We start from the raw sequence: 24,856 nt of genomic DNA, 5'->3' as shown, positions 1-24,856 counted from the left end.
TGCACATAACTGATATTTTGATATGCAGACGTGTGTTGAGAGTAAAATGATGTCATATATTGTGATGTATTATTCATACAGCCATTCTGAATATAGTCAATATTTTGTTAATGGGATTTTTCTGTTTTTATTATTCTCTCCCTCTGTGTGTGTGTGTGTGTGTGTGTGTGTTTGCGTGTGTGTGCGTGCTTGCGTGTGTGTGTGTGTGTGTGTGTGTGTGCGTGTGTGCGTGTGTGTGTGTGTGTGTGTGTGTGTGTGTGTGTGTGCGTGCTTGTGTGTTTGTGTGTGTGTGCGTGTGTTTGTGTTTGTACGTGTGTGTTTGTGTGTATGTCTGTGCGTGTGTGTGCGTTCTTGTGTGCGTGTGCATGTGCATGTGTGCGTGCATGTGTGTGTGTGCGTGCATGTGTGTGTGTGCGTGCATGTGTGTGTGTGCGTGCATGTGTGTGCGTGCGTGCGTGCATCAGGTTACCCTGAGCACATGTCTGTGGGTGATTTCCGCTGTCGTTTCCAGGCTCTTTCCGCTCTTATCATGAAGCGTTATGGTTCTGTCTTCATCACTCCAGACGAGAGGAAGGTCTGGACCTCATCGTTCACACTTAACATCACATTTCTGTCTAATGATGAAGAGATTTATCCGCATGTTTATCGATCAGCAGTTTCTCAGCCTCATTGACCTGACGCTGGACCTGTGTCTGTGTCTCTGTGTTTATATATCAGGCCGTGGAGGAGTTATTGATCGAGCTGGATTTGGACAAGAAGAGTATTGTGTTGGGCCTGAGTCGGGTGAGCGGGGTTTTGTTCTTCCGAGTCAATATTCTGAGCTATCTTTTGATCTGGATGTTCATAAATAAAGATAACGTGTGTGTGTCAGGTGTTTATGAAGCGTGGCGTCCTGAGTTCTTTAGATCTTCAGAGAGATCAGTTGGTGAGCGGTTGGCTCGTTCAGCTTCAGGCATCGTGTCTGGGTCACCTGGGCCGCCAGAAGTATCGCCGCATGAAGGTCAGTGTCATATTCATCCTCTGATTATGATGTTGATGTGAAGCGTGCAGCGGTGTTACAGGCTCAGTGTTTGGTCCGATCTGAGATCAGGTTGAGCTGACGGTGAGATGTTTTCCGGTTTGTTAATGTGTTTTGTGCTGATCTGGGATCAGGTTCAGCAGATGGCAGTGAGATGTATTCAGAGAAATGTGCGCGTTCTGACCGCAGTGTCCGGCTGGAGTTGGTGGAAGCTCTTGTGTCGAGTTCGCCCCCTGCTGGACGTCAACATGGATGACCAGAGACTCAGATCCAAAGAGGTACCGAACCCCCCCACACATCACTGATTTAATCTCTAAATGATCCTCTGTAAACACACACGCTTCTAAAACACAACGTTCTGCAGTACTGACCACAGTGTGTGTTGTACGATGTCCACATTTTCATTTCAAATCAGCATTTCTAGATGTATTGTGGCCACTCTAGTTTAGTGTCTGTCGAATTTCAACCAAATCAAACCTCAGGAGTGACAAAGTCATCCAACAGCACTGTGAAAGACTGACAGCACGACAAGACGCATGAAATCTGTGAGAAAAATCAAGGTTTCTTAAATACGTGTAGAAACATGACTGTTGTGTTGCTCTAAAGTGAATCTGAACTTGTTTTCTTTGCCATATTTGAGGTCTGAAAAAAACACCGAGCATCTTCTCTGTTATTTTCACCTGTTTCTCCAGTTTTCATCTTCTGCAAATTAATGCAAATAGAAACAAGATGTTTATGTGAAATTTTGGAGAAATGTTGTTAGTAGATCAGAGAATGAAACAAAAATGATCGTTTTACTCTCCCAAAAGTATTTAATGACTTATTACTAATTACTTTCTATATCCTATATCAACCTTGATTAGTTAAGGATAGACACGAAACGGCTCTCAATTCATCCAAATAAATCATAAATAATTTATTAATAAATAAAGTATTACAAATGTGAGAAGATACATTAAAGCAAACATTTTAAAGTTAGACTTTGAATTTTAATGTCGTTTCCACTATTGTATACATTACACAGTATTTAGTTTAATGACATCCGAAGTAACTGGAATTAAATTACAGAAAAAATAAGAGTAATCCCTTACTTTACTTTTTCAAGGGGAAAGTAATTAAATTACAGTAACTAATTACTTAGTAACTAGTTACACCCAACTCTGCAGATATCTATAAATAGTAGATTTTATAATCAGAAAATCAGTCTGTGAAATGGAAGAGTGTGTTGTGATATATCTGTATCAGGTTGTGTGATTGTTGTGTGTCAGGATGAGATCAGCGCTCTGAGGAGACGTCTGGAGAAATCAGAGAAGGAGAGAAATGAACTGCGTCAGACCGCAGACAACCTGGAGACCAAGGTTTGTCTGTTTGTCCTTTAACGATCTCTGATTGAAGAGCTCTCTTACACATCACAGAGTTCACGTGTGTGTGCGTGTGTGCGTGTGTGTGTGTGTGTGTGTGTGCAGGTGACGGCTGTGACGTGTGAATTAAGTGATGAGAGGTTTCGAGGAGATGCCATCAGTCAAGCTCTGGACATTGAACGAGCAGAAAGACTTCGACTCGCCAAAGAGAACAAAGAACTGCAGGTACATCACAACCATCATCTCGTCTCTACTGTATATGACACCGTCCATGTGAATCTCCTGTTTCTATACGTGTGATTGGTCAAATCAGATCCAAAACATGTGACGATATGTCTTAGTTTACATTGCACATTATGCAAACAATAACCAATGAGAAAATAGCACACGGAAAAGAGCCGATAGCCACTTTTCATGATTCAAAAAAAAAAAAAATACTGTGCAAAATTGTTGTCAAATGACCCGTGTTTGGTGTAATGGATTAGTAAATAAAGTAAGTAAATATTTAGTTTAATTACATTACTTCTCCCCTAAATTACGCTTTAGTTTAAGTCACTTTGTTCTATACCTACAATTCTGGATAATACAAGTCTAAATTGGTTTGCATTAGAGATGTTGTAGTAATAAGTTAGTTTTCATGAAAATAAGGTGTCTGGTGTTCTTCAGAGTCGTGTGGATCAGACTAAAGTGTGTCTGGAAGCTCTTGAGAGGCAGTTAGAGGAGGAGAAGCAGAAAGTGAAATGTAAAGAAGCTGTCGCTGGACTGGCCACAGGTACGTGAAGCATCACTGAATCAAACAAGCTTACAAAAAAACTGATTGTTTGTGTCTTTTGTTTTCGTCCGCACGCAGAGAGCGAGCTACAGCTGCAGCTGGAGTGTGCGCAGACGGAGGTGGAGTTTCTGCGCAGACGTCTGCGTCAGACAGAAGAAAGACTTGAGAGTGAGAAAGATGCCAGACAGCAGCTGGACACGAAGGTAAAGCTTAATGCGAACCAGGTTTGAGGTCCTTTCAAGAAACACCGTCCCTTTCCAATAAAAGCCAAAAAATATTTAAAAAATGTGAGAGAAAGAACATTAAATATGAACATCTGCATTTTTATTTTCATAGCAGGGCAAGCAGATAAAGAAATAAAGAAAATATCAATGCTACAAAACACCATGAGATATTACATGGTGTTGGATAAACAACATGAATGTCTCTGTCCTGACTTTATCTCTCTGTCTCCCCCGTGTGGCAGGTCCAGGAACTGCAGGTTCATCTTGAACAGTCCAAACGATCCGTGACAGAGCTGAAACGTCAGTGCAGACGGCTGACCTCTGACCTCCAGGACGCCCGTGTGTTGACAGACAGCCTGCAGGGCCGCGCTCACGAGCTGGAGAGGAAACAGAGGAGGTCCGTCTCATTATCACACAGAGCATTGATGTTCACCGTCACGCCCGTCGGCTGATGAATATGCATGACACGTGTGCGTGTTTATAGGTTTGACAGCGAGCTGACCCAGGTGCTTGAGCAGGCTGATAATGAGAGGGAACAGAAGGACAGAGTCATCCAGGAGAACACCGCCCTGAGCGCTGAGATCTTCACACTCCGCAAGACACTGAAGGTACGACCTGAGGTCAAAGGTCGAGCGTGCACCATCTGTGATGTGTCCGTGTACTCCTGGTGTCCTCTGTGGGTAAACTGAGTGTGCCCGTGGAGATCAGAGAGAGAATGATGAAGAAAAGTTTACTTTCAGTCTGTCGGTGTACATTAAAACAAGTGCGCTCGATGTCTCGTGAAGAACATGACATGAATTCAGATGTAAATGAATGATAATAAACATGTCCACACTCACACACACAACAATAACGCACACACACACACACAGCACAATAAAACAGACACACACACACACACATACAGCACAATTAAACACGCACACAAACACACGACAATAAAACACACACACACAACAATAACGCACACACACACAGCACAATAAAACATACACACACACGCACACACACATACAGCACAATTAAACACGCACACAAACACATGACAATAAAACACACACACACAACAATAACGCACACACACACAGCACAATAAAACATACACACACACGCACACACACATACAGCACAATTAAACACGCACACAAACACATAAACACACGACAATAAAACACACACACACAACAATAACGCACACACACACAGCACAATAAAACATACACACACACACACACACACACACACAGCACAATAAAACATACACACACACACACAGCACAATAAAACATACACACACACGCACACATACAGCACAAATAAACACATGCACACAAACACACGACAATAAAACACAGACACACACAACAATAACGCACACAGCATAATAAAACATACACACACACATAAACACACACACACAACCATCACAAACACAAAAGCACAGATGCATGCACATAATAATCATGCTCACACACACACACAAACAAATTATAATCAAACACAACAATAACACACACACACAAAGCAAATCACATGAAAATACACAAATGATGATCACACCCACAAATGCAAATACACACAAAAATGTGTGTGTGCGTTATTGTTGTGTGTGTGTTTGATTGTAATTTGTGTGGGTGTTGTTGTTGTGTGTGTGCGTGCGCGTGTGTGTGTGTGTGTGTGTGTGTGTGTGCGTGTGTGCGTGTGCGTGTGTGCGCGTGCGTGCGTGCGTGCGTGTGTGTGTGTGTGTGTGTGTGTGTGTGTGTGTGTGTAGGAGAGTCAGGTGGAGGTGACACACTTGCAGCAGAAGAAGGAAGAGTTGTGCGCTCAGATTGGTGATTTGAGCGCTCCGCTTCACCTCAGCGGCGACTCCGTCCCAGAGCTGAAGAGACACGTACGTGATCTGGAGATGAGAGAGAGAGAGAAAGCCGATGAGATCAAGCAGATGACCATCAAACTCAAACAACAGGAGCAGGTACATCAACACCACACACATCATTTCTCTTCATAGATTCATTCAGTGTTAACATTAAAAGTCATCAAAACAGAATTCGTTCTGAACAATGAATGTAAATGCAATCACTAACTCTCAACTCAACTTTATTTATATAGCGCATTTTACAATTTGTATTGTTACAAAGCAGCTGTACATGAGACATATTGACTATAAGCAAAACAATTAAAGTTGTAAAAACAAGAAAGAGGTGAAAACACAGAAGACAGACACACCCACATACAAAACACTCCACACACACAATATGCACACTTACTAACACACGTAGACATAGACACACACACACACACACACACACACACACACACGGACGCGCACGTGTTTAATGTTTAATTAAGTAAAACTTTAAAATTCTAAAGCAGCCCCCCCGGTCAGGCAGATAGTGCAAAAACAGTATGCAAACGGTGGCGAGGAACCCAAAACTCTAATCGAGAAAAAAAACCTCAGGAGAACCCAGGCCCAACCAGGGGATTCCAGTTCCCCTCTGGCAAAAGCTGCTGCCTCTGCACAAGCTCCAGAGAACTTGCACAACAAGGCTAAATAAAATAAATAAACTTAATAATAAAATAAATTATAGTTTAAGATTATCATTAATAATCTAATAGCATTTGAAATTTTGTGGTGAAGACATGTCAAGAGACCGCGTCCTTCTTTATCCAGCTCTATCATCTCAGCTCTTGTCAGGTCCCCACTTCCCATTCTCCGCTCTACCATCAGGTCAGGCCATGAACTGCATCCTGCTCGCTGTGGTAACCTTGGAACAATGAGACAAGACTGGCTGAGAGTAGAGTACTGTTCTGTACTCTTTGATGCAACAAGTACATCAGTTGTGTTTTTGGTTCCGGTTGATCTAACTAATGCAGCCTAAACCCTCTGAAGATTTATATTATGGAAGAGTAGTGTATGCAAGATTAAAAAGATGCGTCTTTAGTCTAGATTTAAACTGACAGAGTGTGTCTGCCTCCCGGACAGTGCAGGGAAGACTATTCCAAAGTTTAGGCGCTAGATAGGAAAAGGATCTACCACCTGCACTTGATTTTGAAATTCTAGGTATTACCAACTGACAGGACGCCTGAGAGCGTAATGCACGTGAAGGACTGTAATACAAAAGGAGTTCATTCAAGTACTGAGGAGCTAAACCATGTAAGGCTTTATAGGTAATAAGCAAGATTTTAAAGTTAACGCGATGCTTTATAGGTAACCAGTGCAAGGTTGACAGAACCGGGCTAATATGTTCATACTTTTTTGTACGTGTAAGAACTCGAGCTGCCGCGTTTTGGACCAATTGGAGTTTTTGTAATAAGCCTGCAGGGCAACCACCTAACAGTGCATTACAGTAATCTAGTCTTGATGTCATGAATGCATGAATTAACTTCTCTGCATCTGAGATTGACAGCATATGACGTAGTTTAGATATATTCTTAAGATGGAAAAACGCAATTTTACAGGTGTTGGCGACGTGGCTCTCAAATGACAGATTACTATCGAATAGAACGCCAAGATTCTTTGCTGACGACGAGGGTTTTATGGAACATCCGTCAATAGTTAAACAGTATTCTTGGTTGTTACTTATAGCAGTTTTCGGTCCAATAAGTAACACTTCCGTTTTGTCCGAGTTCAGTAATAAAAAGTTGTTACTCATCCAGTTTTTTATATCGACTATGCATTCCATTATTCGATGGAACTGCTGTGTTTCATGAGGCTTCGAGGAAATATAAAGTTGAGTATCATCAGCATAACAGTGAAAGCTAACTCCGTGTCGCTTTATTATATCTCCTAGAGGTAGCATGTATAATGCGAAGAGCAGAGGCCCTAAGACTGAGCCCTGTGGTACACCGTACTGGACTTGCGATTTGCGTGACACCTCATTGTTTATTGCTACAAATTGAAAACGGTCGGATAAATAAGATTTAAACCATTTCAAAGCTATTCCCTTAATGCCGACATAATTTTCGAGTCTATGTAGGAGTGTGCTGTGGTCAATGGTATCGAATGCAGCACTAAGGTCTAGCAGCACCAATAACGAGATACAACCTCGGTCAGACGCCAATAGCAGATCATTTGTAACTCTGATCAAAGCAGTCTCTGTACTGTGACATGCTCTAAATCCAGACTGGAATTCTTCATTGATTGAGTCACATTGAACCATATACAGTACATAAACTGACATGAACATGTCTCATTCAGAAAGCATCACGATTATAACCATCACAACTCTAAACACATGAAGATATGAGGTCAGAAAATATGATCCAGTCAGAACTCGACCAAATTCATCATGCATGTACCGTTACCACATCTGTAAAGGATTCAAATCTAGTTGTGATTTTGAGTGGTTCTCCTCAGATTCATCTGCGTTTTGAGATGGAGATGGAGAGGATGAAGCAGATCCATCAGAAGGAGCTGGAGGACAAAGACGAGGAACTCGAAGATGTGCAGAAATCATCACAGAGACGAGTGAGAAACACAGAATGAATTCAGTTACACGGATCACCATACACACCTGTCTCAAACGTGTGTGTGTGTGTGTGTGTGTGTGTGTGTGTGTGTGTGTGTGTGTGTAGCTTCGACAGCTGGAGATGCAGTTGGATCAGGAATATGAGGAGAAGCAGATGGTGGTTCATGAGAAGCATGATCTGGAGGGTCTGATCGCCACACTGTGTGAACAGGTAACACACACACACACACACACACACACAAACACACACACACACACACACGACTTCTAGTGATTGAACTAACCTGTTCTTAACACATCAAACCCTGTGGAACACACAAGATTAAAATAAACAGTGTTATCATCTGATATTGTTGATGCTATTCAGTGTTTGGTAAGTTACTCTGAAAAAGTTATTAATTACTATTTAATAATTACGTATTCAATAGCATAAGGCCCGATTGGAATTTCGCGTCTTTTCCGTGCGCATATACGTTATTTTAAATGTAGACGCATTTTTCTAGGTGCATCAGCACCGCATCGATGGAAAAGTTCAACTTATATGAGGTGAAACAAATCATTCAAATGAACCATCTGTCATTTACAACTCCATGACACGTGTAAACAAATCTTATGGACTGATATGAACCATTTGCTGCATGTGGGAATCATTGGAACAAAACACATTAGAATAAAGATTGATACTTAATTCTTTAAATAATAATAAACAACTCACATTACATTTTTCTTTAGGTTCTTATTTGCTTTGTTCAAACCTGACCTTACGACCTAAAAAGGAAACTAAAATACCCGTGCGTGATGGAACTGTGTTTTGGGTATTTTAATGCATACTGTACATGTGCCAGCTTTTGGGAGCACGCAGCCTCTTGATACGGGGGTAGATGTGGATCGTGCTCCACTGACAGGCGCTGCCTTTTTTGTTTTTCACGTACGCCAGGGATGAGAACGCTAGCTCACACCAGTTGGAAACGCAACAGCACACTGACGGGGCAGTCTGGCGGTTTCACATGAGCAATTCTGGTGCGCACCCGGGTTCGATTAAGGTCAGAGTTCGGTTGGTTTGGGTGATGTGAACGCTCTTCTGAACCCGGGTGCGCACCTGCGAACTGTACCCGAGTCCGCTTAAAAAGGGAGGTGTGGGTATTAATGACGTATTATTTGGTAAAAATGTGTGCTTGTGTGTGTGTTTCACTCACTTTTCTGACGAGCGTGACTGACGCGCTCCAAGCAGAGAGCTGTATGTCTCATTTCTGTGCACCTTCAGCGATCTTAAGAGCATTTGCAGTACATTCATAGACGAAAGGGCCGTTATGTACTGAAGCTTTGGAAACAAAACTAACGGTTCAAAAACAAAAATGTATAAAAGTGAAGCCAGCAATGTAATTTGCCGCCTTCTCCTGCGTCGTCGTTAAGTGACGGGGTAAACAACTGCAGGCTTGATGACGCAAACGGGAACAGTGGGAACAGTCCAAGTAAAAGATGTAAAAGATTATTATATGGTACTGGAAAAAAGCTGAGATTCGGCGGCACCCCTAGCCAGTTATCACGGCACCCGCTTTGGGAACCACTGCATTACACAGTATTTAGTTCAATTACATCAGAAGTAACTGTAATCAAATAAAAAATAAGAGTAATCCCTTACTTTACTTTTTCAAGGGAAAGTAATTAGTAACTAGTTACATCCAACACTGCTGCTAATAGAGGTCAGGTGTTGTTATCATTCTCAGCGTGAACAGACTTTCACATAATGTTAGTCAAAGTGTATTATATAATTTTTTATCTTTGTTTACTGTTTATTATTGTGTTCATTACACATGCGGTCTGTTTCTCTCAGGTGTCTCGTCCTAAACTCAGCTAATAGTTTATATCTACGCAAAGAGAGAGACTTCACGTGTTCTGCGAGCGTGATCACTACGATGAATCAATGAAACACGCTGTGTCAGCAAATAAAGAGCCGTAAACAATACAACACAAGAGAGGCCGATTTTAATCCATTCCCAACATTATTTGTAACTTAAAGTAAAAGTTTTGACCTTGTTTTATAAAGTCATCAGGTTTAAAGTCAATATTGTTCATGTGATTTTTAGAGTTCATGAAGCACTTTAGATATACGTAGATGTTGGCTTAAATTATGACTCTCACAATTTCAACTTTTAATTTAAAGGAACTTTATTGCCAAAGCATGATACATAAACCTAGAAACATAATAACAACAAACATTAAGTTGTTATTAAAATGTGCCACACTCTTAAAAATAAAGGTGCTTATAAGGTTGTTCACAGCGATGCCATAGAAGAAGCATTATTGGTTCCACAAAGAACCATTCAGCCAAAGGTTGTTTAAAGAAGCATCTCTTTCTTACCTTTTATAATCTGAAGAACCTTTTTTCGCCACAAAGAACCTTTTGTGAAGGTTCTTCAGATGTTAAAGGTTCTTCAATGGCATCAAAGAACCTTTTGAAGCACATTTTTAAAATAAATAAGAAACTATATTAATAATCACATCCTTTCTCTGTGTGTGGTCTCAGGTGGGTCACAGAGACTTTGATGTGGAGAAGAAGCTGAGACGAGACCTGAAGCGCACACACGCTCTGCTCAGTGACGCCCAGCTGCTGCTGTCCACCGTCGAGACGCCCGGTCAGGGTCATGACCCCGGTGCCAAGGAGCAGCTGGAGAGACTGCGGTGCCAGGTGCCGCTGCCAACCCGTCATCACCACTGCACACAGTCACAGAGCTCTGCGTTATCTGTCACAAACATTCACAAACTAAAATAAAATATAAACCCCAGCTCTAGAACAATAGAAAACAACCACTGAGGTTTGGGGCGTATTAATCTACTCGTCTTAAGTAGCTCGGGAACATGTTTTGTTCGTATTATATGTTATATACAAATATCTCAAAACTTTATTTTTGTGAGTAATATGCCATGCTGAGGACTTCATTTGGACAACTTTAAAGGTGATTTTCTCAACATTTTGACCAGTTGTATCTCGGCCAGATGTTGTCCGATCCTAACAAACCCACACATCAATGGGAAGCCTCAGCGTTCAGATGATGTAAAAATCTCACAATCTTAAAGTGACCCTCACCCTCTTGTCATTTCAAACCGGTACGACTTTGGAAATTCCGCAGGACACAAAAGAAGATATTTTGAAGAATGCCGTTAACTGGACCCCGTTCACTTGCATTGGTTTTGTGTCCACGCAACAGAAGCGAAGTGCTGTTCAGTGACCAACTTTCTTCAAAATATCTTCTTCTGTGTTCTGTGGAAGAAAGAAAGTCATAAAGGTGTGAAATGAAAGAGTGCGTAAATGATGACAGACCTTTCATTTTGGGGTGAGGTATCACTTTAAGAGCAGGGTCACAAAGAATTAGGCCATGTGTCCCGTATTTCAGCTGGAGGAGAGTGAAGCTCGACGGTGCGAGGCCGACAGCGTGCAGAAGACTCTGTCAGCGGAGCTGGAGAACGCTCAGGTGGAGCTGGAGAACATCTGCAAACAGAAGAGTCTGGTGAGAAACAGACACGCCACTCCGAGCGATGGAGGACTCCGTTCATCTCCATTCATCTCTGTTTGTGTGTCTCTCCAGGTGGATGAACAGCTGTCTCAGCTGAGATACGAGAGGACGGATGTGATGAAGAGACTTGAAGAAGACCAGGAGGACCTGAATGAACTCATGCAGAAACACAAAGCTCTCATCGCTCAGGTCTGCGTGGACTCCGGTCACGTGTGAGAGGTTTTTGACGTGCTGGCGATGATTAACAGTCGTCTGTGTTTCTGTCAGTCCTCCAGTGATATCTCACAGATCCGAGAACTTCAGGCTGAACTCGAGGAGCTGAAGAAACAGAGACGGACTTTACAAGAGCAGGTGACCAGAGAAACTCTGTGGACCTTCATGTTGTATTTGTTCATTTTCGATGATAATGAGCCCTGGAACACCAAACAGCTCATGGGATCTTTTCTCATCCAGTTTCTGTGTGGGTTTGGGATGAAGTTGCTGTACGGTGATCTCTTGTTGATGTGTTCTCAGCTCCAGACCAGCGTTGCCCGTGTGCAGTTTCTGGAGTCGTCCACGGTGTCCCGCAGCATCGTCAGTAAACAGGAGGCTCGGATCTGTGACCTGGAGAATAAACTGGAGTTCCAGAGAGGACAGGTCAAGAGATTTGAGGTGAGTCCAGACCCACGGAGAGTTTTCTGACGCAGGACGTCTGTGATCTCAGACGTGTGTGTGTGTAGGTCCTGGTTCTGCGTCTGAGGGACAGCGTGGTTCGGCTGGGTGAGGAGCTGGAGCGGGCGGCTCAGGCCGAGAGCAGAGAGAGAGAGAATGCACGATATTATCAGCAGAGACTGACGGATATGAGACTGGAGATGGAGGATCTGACCGTCAGAGAGCAGGAGAACAGCCGAAAACGCATGGAGCTGGTGAGGGACGCACACACACACACAAACGCGCACGCATGCACACACAAACGCGCACGCACACACAAACAAACGCGCATCCACGCACACACAAACGCACGCACACAAACACAAACAAATGCACACACACACAAACAAACATGCACACACACACACACACACAAACAAACGCACACACACAGACACGCACGCACAAACAAACACGCACACACAAACAACATCATATGAATCTGTAATGTTCTTTATAATCAGTTTATTGCATGTGATATAACATAAGAGGAAACTCCAGACGTCTCACACTGGTGCACATTAATATAATAGACATGTTTTTATTTTAAGAATTGACATTATGAATATGTGTTGAGTGACGGCACGGTTTCTGTTCGCTGCTTTTTTCTCCCTCAGCGGCCGCCCACGAGCCTGGCATGAGAATGCACCGAGCTCTCCTGAGAAACCTGTAAATATTCATCATTTAACACACAAAGGAGGCGGCCGGCGTCATTACAAACTCCGCCGGCATGTAATGCAATTTGACCCGCGCGCGCGGAGACTCGGTGGAATTCAATATTAAGAACATTAGCTGCAGCATCACTGACGTCTGAAGACTTGAAGTCTGAGACACGCACACACACACGCACGCGCGTGCGCTCGGCCTCTCCAGGTTATTGGTTATGAAGGGGAGGGGGCAACAGTGAAGGTGTGGTTGTCATGGAGATGAGAGGAGCGCAATGGGATTTGTTGTATCAATAACCTTGAGGAGACAATGGAAATGAATCATAGGCAGACGGTGGCGGCGTGTCCGGGAGACTCGGAACGTGCAGAGAGGAGGAAAATAAATCTCGGCCCTCCAACGCACGTGATCAAATTACTCTATAAATAACAGCTGGAGATCAATAGTACAGCATCGTGCTGAAGAAAAACAAGAGAAAAGCGCTTCCTTAGGAAAATTAACCAGGGTTTGTTATTGTGAATGTGCCGAAACCATTTTCACAACAAATGTCATGGTTAAACTATGACTGTACTATAGTAACCATGGTGTTTTGGTAGTAAATTTGTAGTAAAATCATGGTTCATTTCTATATAGCTTTGGCATGTTTAATGTCAGTGTTTATGGGAGAATCGTACATCAGAAACATCTCCAGGTTTTATTTCACCCCACAATAACAAGACAAAAATAAACAATATAGTTTATAGTTAATAAGGGGTTTGGGGAGGCATTACAGGAATTCGATTCCCTTTATTGTCATTGCATATAATACAGTGAGGTTTGGTGTCTGTTTTTGTTCAATTGAATTATTGTTATGCTTCAAAAAGAAAGAAAGAAAGAAAGAAAACAATTTGGGGCTTAAAGGCTGAAGTATAGTTTCCTTTACGCGTACGCGAGAGACAGCGTACAGTGCGCGTGACGCAAATTTCCTCATCAGAATTGTACGCGCACCGCCGGAATTTTGTTACCTCGCGTACAAAGTACGCTCAGGTCGCGCATTCCATTTCTTGTAGTAGTTAGTTTAACCACCAGGTGGCAACCGTGTCCTGGGAGCATCGATTCAAGGTAGTAGAAGAAAACCTGACCCCTGTAGGCCCGGAGAGGAATTGCAATATGTCATAATGCGCATGCGTCACAGCCCGTGTGTAAGCGTACGAGTCGAAGGACACACACTTTTTGCGAGGCTGTGCGTTCGGCTGTAAAAAAGAAGTATACCACAGGCTTAATTCTCATGAGCATTTCCTGAAACAAAACAGAAAGCACATCTCTCCTCAACAAGCCACATGAATGAAGGTTTCTTTCATGTCTGTTGGTTTTCTTCAGTCCTCATCACCGATGTTTTTCATGTTTCGTGTGTTCAGGAGATGCAGGTGGAAGAGTTGAGCGCAGTGAGACAGACGCTGCAAGCAGATCTGGAAACATCCATCCGTCGTATCGTCGATCTACAAGCTGCCCTGGAGGAGGAGGAGTCGAGTGATGAGAGTGACACGGAAAGGTATCACCAGTGACATCTCCATCACCTTTTCTCTCTTCTTCATCCACATGTTCAGTCTCATCCAGGATAGTAAGACAGGATTAGCTGCATCTCAGTTTGAATCAGGCCCGGCTCCAGATATGAGATGAAAGGTGGGCCAAGTGATTTTCCAGGTGGGCTGAGGGGGGGGTAACTATATATATATTTCTTGGCCCAAACTATTTACTTTAAACAAACTATTTACAAAATAACTATTTAGCTTTTTGAATTATTCTTACGTCTAGTATTAATATTGTATAACATTTTTACTTTTACATTCTTATGTATATATTTACTTTTTTTTACGTTTACATTTATTTGACATTTTACAATTTAGTAACTTAAGATTTGATGAAAACATAAAACGAGCTATTCATATCACTATAATATTCACAGCTTTCTGCTCCTTTTAGAGAATTCTGTCACAAACTCATCCATGTCCAGTCCATGTTATTGCTTTTTCATGAGCAAAAAGTACCAAAAAAAGTGTTTTTCCTCTCATGACGCGTTATTCGGCGGAATGGTGTCAGAACCATCACCCGTCGGGTGAACCGCTAATATTTGATGTGGAATAATTAGGCTTTTCATGTGTCATTTGCGGTTCGGGTGGGGCTCGGGAAATAATACGCGCGGGCGGAACGCGGATCCAGTGGCCAAGACTATTTCGACTCACCTCAGCTGATGCGAAGCTGCTTTTACACGGTCCTGTGCTTATTGTGTTCAAGCTCTGTCTGAAGAGCTGATTTCTAATTGCAGCGTTGAGCATTGTAGCCAATCGCGTGCAACTGATGGACAGCTATGACTCATTCTTATCACAATTTAAATAAACGTTTAGCTCATCATGCTCCTGCTTTTCTGCATTAAGCTTCATTTAGCCTTGATGGCAGCTAGCAGCTTTGGTATAATTTTACATGAAAAAGGTAAGGGAAACTTGTTAATATCACATGAACAATATTGGCTATTTTTAACTAATTGTGCATGAATCAAAACACATTTCATAAATCACTAATCAAATATCCTGTAGAATAGCTACTATTAGCTAACAATAAAAAACATTTGTGGATTCAGTCTGGTTGTCTCGTTCACGGTTCACAGAGCCCTCTCTCTCAACGGCTCCAGGTGGAGGCAGGGTGGGCAAAGCTTCTGATAAGGTGGGTATAGCCCACCCTGGCCCCCTGGACTATACAATATTTGCGTCAAAAGTTGCTGAAAGTAGTGCGCCAGATGTCTCATTCAAATGACTTTTTGGAGTATGCTTTTTGTGCAAATATTACCCAGAATCCTCTGTGTGATGACACAATCAATCCGAAATGTTTAAGTGATGTAAGAAATAGTTTCCGGGTCCAAGCCTTCACTCATCTCTCAGCAGTCATTTATGAGCGTTGTTTATACATATCACACATTTAAACTAAGCTTTTATAGACTCATGCTGTACACCACAGTCTCCAGGATCACAATATTTAAACAGTTAGTGAAAAATAGATGGCTGTCTGTCTGCACGTGTGAGTTTAGTATGAAGGTAGAGGTCAAGATCGTCGTTATACAGCACGTTATGAGTGTGTGTTAGTGTTGTTGCTTGTTTACTTTGTGCATCTGATGCCTGAACGTTTGCACCTGAAAGTGGTGGAGCGTGACGTCAGGTCGACTTCAAACCCAAATGCGCACACTTTCCTATCATCTGACAAGAGCTTGTCATGTGTATGTGGAAATCGGGAATTTAGTTTAAATTTAGAGTAAGTTTAGTTTACTCTGTGAAACACGCACACACACACACGCACAGGCTTTGGTTGACTATCCCCGTGGGGACAGTCCATAGGCGTAATGTTGTTATACTGTACAAACTGTATATTCTATCCTCTATCCCTAACCCTATCCCTAAACCTAAAGATCATAGAACACTTTTTGCATTTTTAGATTTGTAAAAAATATTGTTCTGTACAATTTATTAGCTTTTTTGCCCATGTGGACCTCAATTTTGGTCCCCACTGTGACACGAGTCCCCATGTGTTGGTGTGTATTCAGGTTTAGGTCCCCACCGGGATATACAAACATGAACACACACACACACACACATGCATGTCTGGTTTATTATCTCCATGGGGACGGTCCATAGGCGTAATGATTTTTATACTGTACAAACTGTATTTTATGCCCCACCCCTAAACATAAAGATCATAGAAAACTTTTTGTTATTTTTTTATTTCATTCTGTACAATTTCTAAGCTTCAAGTCCCCATGAGTTGGTGTGTATTCAGGTTTAAGTCCCCACCGGGATACACACACACACACACACACACACACAATATTATATATATATAAAACTTCTTGTCTCTAGGGTTTAGTGTGTGGTCGGTTTTAATTGCTTCATTCTTTTTCTAAGTGTGAAGAGATTTTGGTGTAAACGCTTGAATAAAGCCTCTCTCCCCAGATACTGCAGTAAAATACAGAATCAGAGTTCACAGGCTTTGATCTTCACTGCTCACACATGCTTTCCTCGTACCTCTCTCTCTCTCTCTCTCTCTCTCTCTCTCTCTTCACACAGTGTCCAGACCGCTGTGGAGTCTTTTTCTAGAAAGAAAGATCTGTAAGCACCCTAACCATTTCTGACTAATGAAATGTTCTGCTTCGTGCAGTTTGCGTTCTGTTTTTGCTCAGCGACTGGACTGGGTTTTGAAATGACCCATCAAACGTCAGGAGTCAGTGTTGATGGATGGTCCAGCGTTGTGTTTGGCTGTTGTTCAGCGCTGTGCGCGTGTGGATCGTGGTTTCTGTATGAAGATTAACAGAAGCGAGGAGACGCACTCTGTATGGCTGCACTCTTTTATTTCAAGTTGTCTGGCTGTGATATGCTCTGTCTTGTGAATAATGCATGCGCATTAGCTGAGACCCCCTGTGTCCCACCGCTTTCAGCTGTCTGTGAGAACCCACAGAAGAAAATCAAGTGTTTTTCTCAACACTGAGCCCCAAAAGTGCTGCTGCCACAACTTCATTTTTACATTTCTGAAAACAACCTCGTGTAGATGTTCAGAGTGCACTGATGTGTGGGTTACTGGTCCCAGTCAAGAAGTCTCAATGATATTCTGGGGCTGGATTGACAAAAATCTGATTCATGTCAGATTTATTTTATGTACCTTTTCCTACATTTTCTTAAAAACTTTTTTCCTGAACAATATAATGGCAGGCTTTGACATTGATTATTCTACTCATAACATAAACTTATTTATCCATTAAACTTCAACTCACGGTCATATATTTAAGTGGGTGATATGCTGAGTTATTCAATTAAAACACTTTAATTTGACAATTAATTTCTTCACCCAAAAATGAAAATTCTGTCATCATTTACTCACCGTCGATCCCAAGTCACATGTCTTTGTTCTGATGAACACAGAGAAAGATATTTGAAAGAATGCTTATAACCAAACACATTTTTCCCCCCGTTGACTCCCATAGTAGGAAAAATTACTTGATCATTTTTTGTGCTGTTGAACACAAAGAAGACATTTTGAAGAATGTAGGACAGCAAACAGTTCTGGGGCACTTTTGTATTTTTTCCTACTATGGGAGTCAATGGGGGGCAAAATGTGTCTGGTTATACGCATTCTTCCAAATATCTTTCTCTGTGTTCATCGGAACAAAGACATTTATACAGATTTGGAACAACTGGAAGGTGAGGAAATGATGACAGAATTTTCATTTTTGGGTGAAGTATCCCTTTAATGCGGAGAAAAAAATAAAAATTGATTATAGTCCATTAGTGTTTCCATATGGAACAGAAATTACGTTATATAATATGCTATTAAATGTAAAATGTTAGATCTAAATTTTTGTAAAACCAATTTATGCATTATGATGTTATTTATAATGTTATTTTAGTATTTATGACCCTCTCCACTGTTTCAAGATGCGTTGATATAAAAACAACGTGGTTTTCTAACAATGAAGAGTCAATATTGGTAAAGAGGTTAGATTTGATCATCATTACTAAACTAATCTTAAGTAAATGCTTGCGATTCCTGATTACACATTGAAAGCACCAAATAAAAGAAAATAGAATAAGGAATTGTTTTAAATCATAAAAGATCAGATAGTTTAACTTTAAGATGCTACATTGAATGCTTTTGTTTTTTCTTAAGAAACTTTCTTTATCAAATTCTTAAAGAACACAAAATATTTGTAGCAGTTAAGAATTATTTCGAAGAACTTTGTGAGTTTGGCCCCAGGTTCTTAGAAACAATTCGTTCTCTCCTTCTGTGTAAATCTGTTGGATCTTGTCCCACTTATGTTTTTTATGATTACTTGGAAAACTCAAAGCACGCGTCACATCTCCACCATCCTGAAAACGTCCCTCAGGATAAATAAAGAAATGCAGTTAAATTTGAGCTTTGCTGCCTTGGGTTTTCCCCAACATGACCTCAGTGAATTACCAACACCAGTTCACGAGTCTTAAATGAGAGCTTGCATGTGACAAAAAACTGTTTCTGGATCAGTGCGTCGTGCCCTGATAACAATAATGAACTCACAGTTGACTGAGCACACGGCCTGCTGGGTAACAATGAGCTAACATCACCCCCACGTGTGACTCCTGCGTCATGTTTTATTCATGTAGGTCATGTATGTATATTGATTTAACCGCTTGCATTACGGCATCGCATGATGTTCACACTGTGGATTAACACGAGGTTTGTGTTTCAGCGACAGCATGTCAAGCGTGGGGTCCAGCATGGGAACGGAAGACGTCGGTGAAGGGATTCGGCACTGGATGGGCGTCCCACGAGGGAGCGGAAGCAGCTCCGGCCGTCAATCTGTTACTGACACCATGAGCACGTACAGCTTCAGGTAACCCGGACTAAAAACTCACAGCATCACAACACAGGTCATCATTTTGAACATTTTCATTCTTGTGACAGATCATGCTCTCAAGACCTGGATGAAGATGCCAAAGAAACCTCTGGAGGTCTTGGTAGATCATCCTCATCCACGGCCCTATCCGAGCTCCTCGAGGGTCTGAGGAAGAAGCGTGCCGGATGGGATCGAGGTTCGGAGGCGGGCGAGGGCAGTACAGTGTCGCTGCCCATCTATCAGACGACGGGAGCCTCCACGCTCCGCCGCAGGGCCTCGGCGCTGTCTCTGGAAACGGAGGAGGGACTGGAGGACCTGCCCCGACCGGGCATACTGAAACCCCCCAGCCCTCATCTGCCCCGTGCGTCCAGTCTGCGCTCCCTCTCCGAAGCAGGGCCGACGTCATCCACGACCACATCCAGCTCGGGAAAACTGAGCCGCTTCGGGTCCTGCGACTCGCTGGCATCTGTCACCTCCGCTGCAAGTTCCCGTCGCCACTTGTCCAACCTCGCCATCCCTGAGGAAGGGGAGGAGGAGCTCGGCACGAAAGCCCCGCCTCCTCCCAGCTCCTATCAGTCGTACCGTCGCCGTATGCTCGGCGGTCTGGCGGCTGAAGGCGGAGAGTCGCCCTTGGGGGCGGAGCCTCTGGTGTTTCAAAATCGGCGACTCGCAGGTAGCCAAGACAAGGCGATGGACACTGGAGATGCTAACTCAGACTTTCTTCCGGCGATCCGTCGGGCGCAGTCGACCAGCAGCCTGGCATCCAGCGGTTCCAGAGGGGGTCAGAGACGGGCCCTCAGTGTGCACTTCGGGGAGTTACCCCCACCCAGATCATCACGTAAAGAGTCTGACTCGGATTCTTCCAGTTCTGGTGGATCTCAGAAGAGACGTGGACCTCAGGGAGAGAGGCTGGAAGCTGAGGGTAGCGAGGATGTCAACTCTGTGATGAAGAAGTACCTGAAAAAAGCCGAAGTCGACTAGACGAGGTTGAGTTCCAAAGTCCTTTTCTGTATCATGAGAAGTTGTTTTGCATGATCTGTTGGTAACACAAAAGAAGATATTTTGAGAAATGTGTTCACACAATGGAAGTCAATGGAGTTCAGTGTTGTTTGATTATCGACATTCTTCAAAATATCTTCTTTTGTGTTCTGCAGAAAAAAGAAACTCATACAGGTTTGACATGAGGATGAATAAATGTATATTTCAATCGAAAGAGGTTGTGAAATTAATGACCGTCTTCTCTTTTCTCAGCCGAAGGCGTTCGGAGAGTGGTCCCCGTGGCACACTAGTGAAAGCACAAATACACTGAGGATTTATTTTGAACTCTGTTTGTACACATGAATAAAGATGTTAAAGTGAAGTGTACTCCTTTAATTCTGTGCAGTTTCAGGTCAGGAAAGTGAATTTTAACCCGTTCAGACAGACTTTATCCATTCCCTCGCAGCAGTCAGTACAAATTTGTTGAAGTCCATCGGATGTAAACAAAAACGTCAAGCAGAATCGTTGGTATTTGCTTCTGACCTTTCACAGCAGAGGAGCGGCGTGACATTCACAAGAGAAAAACAGCTGAAACGAGCATTTTGCTCCAGAAAGCAGTGAACGTTCATGTAGATGTTTGCCATGATTCTTGGATTAAACTCATTTAACCGGTTTAATCCGATAACATTGATTTACACTGCAAAAATTGTAATTCGTTTTTTTGAAAATGTTAAATTTATACTCTACCATCTGCCAATGAGAAATCAAGAATTAAGATTAATTCCATTTTTTTACTTGTTAAAAAAAATCCCCGGAAACAATTGTCATTTTGGTTCAAATGGATCTTGGTTTAGAGATTTAGATTTGTACTGGAAGCACTTTAGCTGTATTGCACGATTGCAATTGCAAACAGACTTCTTCAGAAGTTACTGAATGACAATTACATGGAGCTTGGTTGAATGGCCTTACAGAAATCTATGTTCTGAAGTATTGGCTGCATACAGGTCTGTCAAGTCATACACTTGCATTAAGAATGATCAGAAACAGACAAAACGGTTTGCTTTTCTCGAAATAACTTTATTCATGTGAAGCATAGCTACATCGAGACCTCTGAAAAATTAAAGTTCCCATTTCAAATGTCCAAGAGCATCTTTCTGCGAACATGGCGTATTCAAGCCACACCTGCAGAGAGCGAGAGAGCGATAGACAAGTATAAGTTGCACCACATACATAAACACATTACTATAATTCTCTGTTCGTTTGTTACAAATTTGCACTATTTGTACACAGCCCCGCTGCAAATGCTTTGGCAATACGAATGTACATTTTGTCATGCCAATAAAGCACCCTTAAATTGAATTGAGAGAGTGAGAGAGACATTACTAGAGTCTCTTCGGGATCACATGGAGATGATGTTTTACAGGTCCTTGCCTGGTCACACCTTACCAGCTTGTGCCTTCCGTCCCCTTCCTCTACCCTGCAAAAACAACAATCACTCGTGCAAAGCTGAAGACAGACTTTAAGACAGAAACAAAAGTTCATATGCTCTCCTACTTCGCAAGTCGCTTTGATAAAAGCTTCTGCCAAATGAATAAATGCGAATATAAAAAAAGCACCTTTTTAGGTGGATTTTCACCGTCTGAGGTTTCCCTGCATTTAGAAAGCATTGGGTTAGTTTGCACTGATGAGAAACGAGACGCATATTGAGGTTCAAGAGAACTTGAACTTACTCATCCTCTGCCTTTTCTGGCTTCTTCCGCTTTAAAAATGAAAAAAGCGACTTGTGAGAATTGGAGTAATAACACATTTCAGAAATGTGACTTATGAGTTCAAGTTGAAGCTGCACGCACTTTGCCAGCGCCATTCTTTGTGACTTTCTTCACTGGGGATTCTTCAATATCTTCCTCCTCCTCCTCCACATCCTCCACATCCTCATCAAAATCGTCATCCATCTCTTCATCATCAGAGAAATCTTCCACTAAGAAACATTTCCCAAGTCACAAACTCGCGTCACCGATGTGTAAAATATAATACAAACAAGAGAAATCGCCCCTCACGGGCTACGTGTTCCGCTCCGACATACACGGGCCCAGAGCCGTGCTTCAGGTGAAAGGTCACGGGTGGATGAAGATCCAAACCAGACAGGTTCACCTAAACAAGGAAACCATATGGAAACGTATCAAGTGACACGAATAAAAGGTTTTGCATTCAAAGCCGTGCTCGAGATCAGAAATATTGTGTATTACGTTGAAACAAGTAGGCCTACCCAACTGGGCCATCATTTTTGTAGTGCAGATCTTTAAAATTAACCCTAATTTTTCCAAGATAATGCCAAAAATGGTTATCCCAAATATCAGAATGAACTATTGCCAACTGGGGGTTTTACGAGGTTTGGTCTTTGTGTATACTCATGCATAACAGCGCCAAATACAATAAAAAATATGTTTTATTCAAATATTAAAACAACCCAGGTTATACATGAAGAGTTTGGTTCCAAAATGAGAACTTTTTTAAATCAAAAATCACGTTTTTATTATGATAGTTAGCTGTATTTAAGTTATGTCTTAAATCAAAACAGACCAACTGCAGTTGGATTGATATTCATTGGAATGCACAATAAAAAAAACGGGATTTTTGAAGTTATCATTTTGGAACCGAACTCTTCGTATTGATACATAAACACAAATAAAAAGAACTTACCGTTGGCATGGATTTTGCGTGTAGTGTTGCTATAGGAACCGCTTTCGCGCCGCGGTTTTCTTCACCAGTGACCAGCTCGACGATATTAAACTCATCTTTAGCGGTGTGACCCAAACACATCTTGAGAGAAAACAGCGTGTGAAATACGACGACCATCATCTCCGGCGCGAAAATTGTGAGGTAAACTCTTTTCTTCATCTTTAAAAGTTACTGAGAGCAAACCTACGGTTCTTAATGCCAGCTGATGTTGATGGTTTGTATCGTCCGTCTTGAAGGATTCTTCTTTATTAGATTCATTGAGTTCGCAACCTGATTTACACATTCGTTGGTTAATGTCACATCCGTTCGTTATGTTATGCAGGGGCTTTTTTTACGAATACATTTAATTTTAGTGAACATATACGTACCCCAAAGAGTTGACAGAGGTTTCTCGGTTTTGCTCATTTTGATAAAGACCAACGGATTATAAATGTATATTAAACCACAATAATCGATGTTATTTGTTCTGTAGCATCCCTTGTTTTCTCTTCACCAAAAATAATAATCAGACTGCTGGAAAAACAGCAAAAGAAATTGAGCTTGAGTTTCTGACGGTTTAAATACACACCGGCTGACGGCAATTAAAGTGACGTCACGCGGGTTAATCAGCCTATAAGTGAACGTCCTGAAAATTCGCTTCACGTTTTAATGGCATTTATCACAAGTTACAATAAAATAAATTATTAAAGTAGCACACAAAATATGTTGTCTTTTAATTCTTATTTTATTTTATTATTAATCTGTACAAAACAAAAACAGTGTTGTGATGTGATTTCTGAAATGATTCATGATGGAGTCCGGGGCTAGTTGTCACATAAGTGTGTCAAGAGCTGAGCAACTAGTTTTTAAGGCAAAAGATTCTTTATGTAAACCTCTTATTTTAGTCAAATGTTACTTTAGCTTATATTTGCTAAGGTTGTTTTTCTATCCCTTCTAGAGTAGACGGCGGTGTGATGTATTATTAACAGGCCTCGGTGCGCCCGCTGATTACAGAACACTGAGAACACGGCCTGCTAGTTCGCCCGGCGCTCTCTTGGGTTCCTCGGGAAGCCCCTCGCCGCCATCAAAGACCACGAGCTGACGGATGAAAGAGAGCAAAGGAGAGGCAGAACACAGCGTGACGGCAAAGAGGACAAAGAGACTGTGATATTATGAGGTATGGGGGGTAAATCAATATTGGATATATATATATATACTGTATATGAATGTTATATATCAACAGTGGAAAGCATGAGGCAACTGTTGGTACATTTTGAATATAACTTTATTATAATTTTTTGTTTGCACACCATAAGACCAAGCCTGCCATGAGAAAATGAACTAAGAGCGTTGTGACCACACACAGTCTTAACTCCTGACAGCATATAGAATGATTTCAAGAGAGCGTAGGAGGTCTGAAGAGATTCGTGTGTGTGGGGGCTCTATTCTCCACAGTAAAACACTCACACACGAGCAAGAGACGTTAAGGAGCAAAAATGAGTCCAATGAGCATTTCTTTGGCTATTCTTAATGGTGACTAAGATCCGTTGTGGGCTGTCCAATGTGATACATGACACATTTGGTACATTTGCACCAAATCCCTGTGATGAAATGTGACAACTGTGTATTAATGTCAAAACAAAATCAAAATGGACCCTGTTCTCATTTGTGAACATACATTCATGGTTTCATTGTGTGATCAGTTGATGGGTGTATGTTACTCAAAAAACGCCGGGGATAAGCATGAAAACTCATTTCTTCATCCTCATGTCGTGTCAAACCTGCACGAGTTTCTTTCTTCTGCAGAACACAAAAGAAGATATTCTGAAGAAAGCTGATCATCAAACAACACTGAACCCCATTGACTTCCATTGTATGAACACAAAACCACTGAGACATTTCTCGAAATATCTCCCTTTGTGTGCCACTGAAGAAAGACTCACATACAGATTTACAACCACACGAGGGGGAATAAATGATGATTGAATTTAGATTTTGGAAAACAAGATGTTTCGAGCTTGACCTTCAGTCTTCAGATCCCTGTCAAGAAGGCTGCA

At 41.9% G+C, this 24,856-nt stretch overlaps 3 protein-coding genes across 7 annotated transcripts in view; 2 read left to right on the top strand and 1 right to left on the bottom strand.

The window, feature by feature from the left end:
• LOC130546450 (unconventional myosin-XVIIIb-like) overlaps positions 1-20,483 on the top strand; it is a 32,183-nt gene extending 11,700 nt beyond the window's left edge. The window contains exons 21-44 of one of the 2 annotated variants that reach the window (XM_057321714.1): positions 465-574; positions 718-783; positions 872-1,000; positions 1,153-1,296; positions 2,287-2,376; positions 2,485-2,604; positions 3,046-3,151; positions 3,230-3,354; positions 3,618-3,772; positions 3,860-3,983; positions 5,147-5,347; positions 7,733-7,843; positions 7,951-8,055; positions 10,372-10,533; positions 11,240-11,353; positions 11,432-11,548; positions 11,627-11,710; positions 11,873-12,010; positions 12,079-12,264; positions 14,110-14,243; positions 16,804-16,845; positions 18,957-19,100; positions 19,172-20,089; positions 20,355-20,483. In XM_057321714.1, the coding sequence (XP_057177697.1) occupies positions 465-574; positions 718-783; positions 872-1,000; positions 1,153-1,296; positions 2,287-2,376; positions 2,485-2,604; positions 3,046-3,151; positions 3,230-3,354; positions 3,618-3,772; positions 3,860-3,983; positions 5,147-5,347; positions 7,733-7,843; positions 7,951-8,055; positions 10,372-10,533; positions 11,240-11,353; positions 11,432-11,548; positions 11,627-11,710; positions 11,873-12,010; positions 12,079-12,264; positions 14,110-14,243; positions 16,804-16,845; positions 18,957-19,100; positions 19,172-20,084 (3,620 nt within the window). In that variant the 3' untranslated portion in view covers positions 20,085-20,089; positions 20,355-20,483. The remainder of the gene's footprint in view (positions 1-464; positions 575-717; positions 784-871; positions 1,001-1,152; positions 1,297-2,286; positions 2,377-2,484; positions 2,605-3,045; positions 3,152-3,229; positions 3,355-3,617; positions 3,773-3,859; positions 3,984-5,146; positions 5,348-7,732; positions 7,844-7,950; positions 8,056-10,371; positions 10,534-11,239; positions 11,354-11,431; positions 11,549-11,626; positions 11,711-11,872; positions 12,011-12,078; positions 12,265-14,109; positions 14,244-16,803; positions 16,846-18,956; positions 19,101-19,171; positions 20,090-20,354) is intronic. The other variant, XM_057321715.1, reaches the window with a different exon arrangement.
• A 438-nt stretch (positions 20,484-20,921) lies between these two features.
• Positions 20,922-23,531, bottom strand: npm2b (nucleophosmin/nucleoplasmin, 2b). 4 transcript variants are annotated; one of them, XM_057321722.1, is made up of 9 exons: positions 23,189-23,531; positions 23,008-23,090; positions 22,782-22,901; positions 22,139-22,232; positions 21,932-22,059; positions 21,812-21,840; positions 21,698-21,731; positions 21,513-21,558; positions 20,926-21,263 (listed from the first exon to the last, which is right to left on the bottom strand). In XM_057321722.1, exons 1-8 carry the CDS (start codon positions 23,223-23,225, stop codon positions 21,517-21,519), a joined length of 567 nt encoding a protein of 188 aa, XP_057177705.1. In that variant the 5' UTR covers positions 23,226-23,531; the 3' UTR covers positions 20,926-21,263; positions 21,513-21,516. The 4 variants fall into 4 exon arrangements, 2 of the variants coding, with proteins under 2 accessions (XP_057177706.1, XP_057177705.1); XR_008961773.1 differs by having other exon boundaries at positions 20,933-21,263; positions 21,465-21,558; XM_057321723.1 differs by lacking the exons at positions 21,698-21,731; positions 21,812-21,840 and having other exon boundaries at positions 20,922-21,263.
• A 328-nt stretch (positions 23,532-23,859) lies between these two features.
• LOC130546451 (seizure 6-like protein) overlaps positions 23,860-24,856 on the top strand; it is a 30,172-nt gene continuing 29,175 nt past the window's right edge. Inside the window, exon 1 of the mRNA XM_057321717.1 lies at positions 23,860-23,976. The gene's annotated coding sequence lies outside the window, so the exon portion shown is untranslated. The remainder of the gene's footprint in view (positions 23,977-24,856) is intronic.

This window comes from Triplophysa rosa, linkage group LG22, assembly GCF_024868665.1.
Source record: "Triplophysa rosa linkage group LG22, Trosa_1v2, whole genome shotgun sequence".
In the NCBI taxonomy this organism is placed as follows: Eukaryota; Metazoa; Chordata; class Actinopteri; order Cypriniformes; family Nemacheilidae; genus Triplophysa; species Triplophysa rosa.
The sequence above is the reverse complement of the archived record's forward strand: the minus strand, read 5'-3'. Positions and strand labels throughout refer to the sequence as shown.

What these genes read in the sequence shown, in the direction of transcription:
- npm2b (XM_057321722.1), bottom strand. Translation starts at nt 23,225, where the DNA reads ATGAGCAAAACCGAGAAACCTCTGTCAACTCTTTGGG. An exon ending in ACGCAAAATCCATGCCAACG is followed by an intron (nt 22,233 to 22,781) that starts GTAAGTTCTTTT and finishes TTCCTTGTTTAG; the next exon opens with GTGAACCTGTCTGGTTTGGA. An exon ending in CGGAGCGGAACACGTAGCCC is followed by an intron (nt 22,060 to 22,138) that starts GTGAGGGGCGAT and finishes AATGTTTCTTAG; the next exon opens with TGGAAGATTTCTCTGATGAT.